The 2500-nt window shown below is 36.5% G+C and overlaps 1 protein-coding gene across 4 annotated transcripts in view; it reads left to right on the top strand.

Annotated features, from left to right (window-relative positions):
- Positions 1-2500, top strand: part of Nrx-IV (neurexin-4) — an 83791-nt gene that overhangs the window by 80059 nt on the left and 1232 nt on the right. For all 4 annotated transcript variants that reach the window (XM_070113258.1, XM_070113260.1, XM_070113259.1 and 1 more), the window contains one exon: positions 150-2500. This exon is cut by the window's right edge and continues 1232 nt beyond it. In XM_070113258.1, coding sequence (XP_069969359.1) covers positions 150-340 — 191 coding nt within the window. In that variant the 3' untranslated portion in view covers positions 341-2500. The remainder of the gene's footprint in view (positions 1-149) is intronic.

Consider the following 2500-nt stretch of genomic DNA (forward strand, 5'->3'; position numbering starts at 1 on the left):
TTTGACACACAGGCTTATCAAATGCTTTTCAGCAGGAGACCTCGTAGGGTGATACATATTTATTTTTAAGTGTGTATATACCATCAGATACAGTATATATACAATTTTGATATATATGATATTTATATCCCTTTCATCATCTTTCTCAGGAGTTCTTGCAATCATTTTTATTGCATTGCTGTGCATGGGGTTCTTAATTGGCCGATACATGGCACGACATAAAGGTGACTACCAGACCCATGAGGCAGATGGGGCTGATGCCGCACCGGATGCTGACTGGGCGGTGCAGCATTCCATGACGGGACACCAGGTCAAGAGGAACATGGAAATGTACATCTAGACAACAGCGGCTTCATGCCACACGAAACGCATACCGAGAATATAAACGAATAAAATCAGTAGAGATAAACTTCAAGAGTACAACACATGCTTGATTGTGTTAGATGAGGTGCTTAGTGCACATGATCATGTAGGTCACAAGCTAGAATTATAAGAAAGGTTTATCATGACATAAGAAATTTGTTTTTATTTTATTTACTTATTTATACATGTTTAAAGAGAGTTGAAATTGAGTAGATTACTTTTATTCATATGTGCTTATGAAGGATTAAAGCATAGTGAGTGATCATAATTTAAGACAGTGAGGGGAAGAAAATCTTTTCCAAACAATCTTTTATTTATTTGTTAATTATTATTTTCTGATTATTTTTTCTCAAAATAGGTTTGGGAATGAAATCCTCCGCATGCTAAACATTTTGTTCATAGACTGTTTAGCACATATTTTCCTTTTTTGTTATGATCAATTCTGCAGGAAGGTCCCAGAATTACTCATGAGTTAGCTGTATGTATTGAAGGTTGGTGAGATTCAAAGGTTGAATATCCTTTGGCGATTAGCATAATTTCAGGGCTCTTGGGGTCTGAGCACAAGCAAGGGGAATATATGAGAGCTTTTCTTTCTAATTGAGGAATGAACAAGAGGTATGCCTGGTAGTGTTGTCAGTTGGGAATGTGTATTACTTGTGACTGAGATGGCAAGTTTGACAAGCTTGTAATATCTGTCACGGATAAGTAGTAGTGGATTGATTCTTTATTGACTGTGCATAGTACTTAAATAAGTCATGAATGTTTGTGCAAATCAAGAATTACCAGCAATTTGATGCCATCATTCCTGAGTTTCCTTAACCCACTAACGACAGGTGTCCAATATATGAGACACCCGAAAAAATAAACATTGCTGGGCGTCCCGCCAGTGTGATGCTGTATCAGGGCTCGCACTCCGACACAGCAGCAGGCCGCGGCGGGTGGGCTGGCTGGCAGAATCCGGGGCAGCCCCGCCTACCGATTTTGTAGCCACCCGGAATCTTTTATTTTCGGCTTCAAAATATACCGGCATTAATGGGTTAAAACCTTTCTGGCAACTTTTCCCTTACGTCAGTCAAGTACTCTTAAGAAAGTCCTATGTTGCTTGTGTTTAGATCTGACAGTTCTTGTGCTTATCATGAAGGGTTTCAGACTAGTATAAAAAGCCAAAGTTGTTACACGTCCATTTTATTTCTTTATTATTGATAAGGGTTATATTTTAAGGTGTAATCTTAATGATTTTCTGTATATTTTTTTAGTTTAACCCCTAAGGGATGGCTTTTGTAATATCACAAAGATAGAGGTGAACACAGAGCTCATGCTGTGTGTTGCAGTTTGGGGGTAGATTTGATCGTCAGGGCAGGAAGCAAGTTATCATAAAACACTATCTGGCATCTGTTACCTCTTAACAGACACCCTTAAGTCAGTGTGCTAGATATGTTAGGGTGTCTGTTGACTGCAGTGAGTGGAAATGTTACACTTGTCAACTGTAACTCGAGCCATCATTTTTCTTTCTTAACCATTATACACTGAATATTATTACAAGGCAAAACATGGTTATCGAGATGTGGAGGAACACCCTTTTGTATGAGTGTTGCATTGTATCCCCCTCTGCTGGGGCTGAATACTGAATCTCAGAGCATAAACATATATAGCAATAAGAATCTCATTGTTTTTGTTTGTTTTTCCTTTTCTCTCATCTGATCTTTATCTTGTCCTTTTTTCCTTTTTTTTTATTGATATTGGTTATATATTTTTTCTTTTATTTTCTTTTTATGGTTTGGATTATGTTACTGTAAAGATCTGGTGGTTCACCTAAACATTTTTAAGCCATAACACAGTCTTTATAGTATTAAATGTTTCCATCTTGGTAATCTGCTGAAGTATTAACATGGTCTCATTGCTATATATTTAGGCCAATGTGCATTATGGGATAAGGTTGTGAGATCTGCATTTTGTAAGTTTATGTATATTTTTTCATTATTATGTTGTTTTTTCTTTCTTCTGGTTTCTATAGAAGTACCCACACGTGTTTATGTATATTGTCTCCAATTGCTATGAATTGAGGAATGTTTTAATTGTTTTTCATTGCTTTATAATTTGGAGAATACACCATAAAAAAGAATTTTTAACTGAAAAT

This window comes from Penaeus vannamei, chromosome 34, assembly GCF_042767895.1.
Source record: "Penaeus vannamei isolate JL-2024 chromosome 34, ASM4276789v1, whole genome shotgun sequence".
Taxonomy (NCBI): Eukaryota; Metazoa; Arthropoda; class Malacostraca; order Decapoda; family Penaeidae; genus Penaeus; species Penaeus vannamei.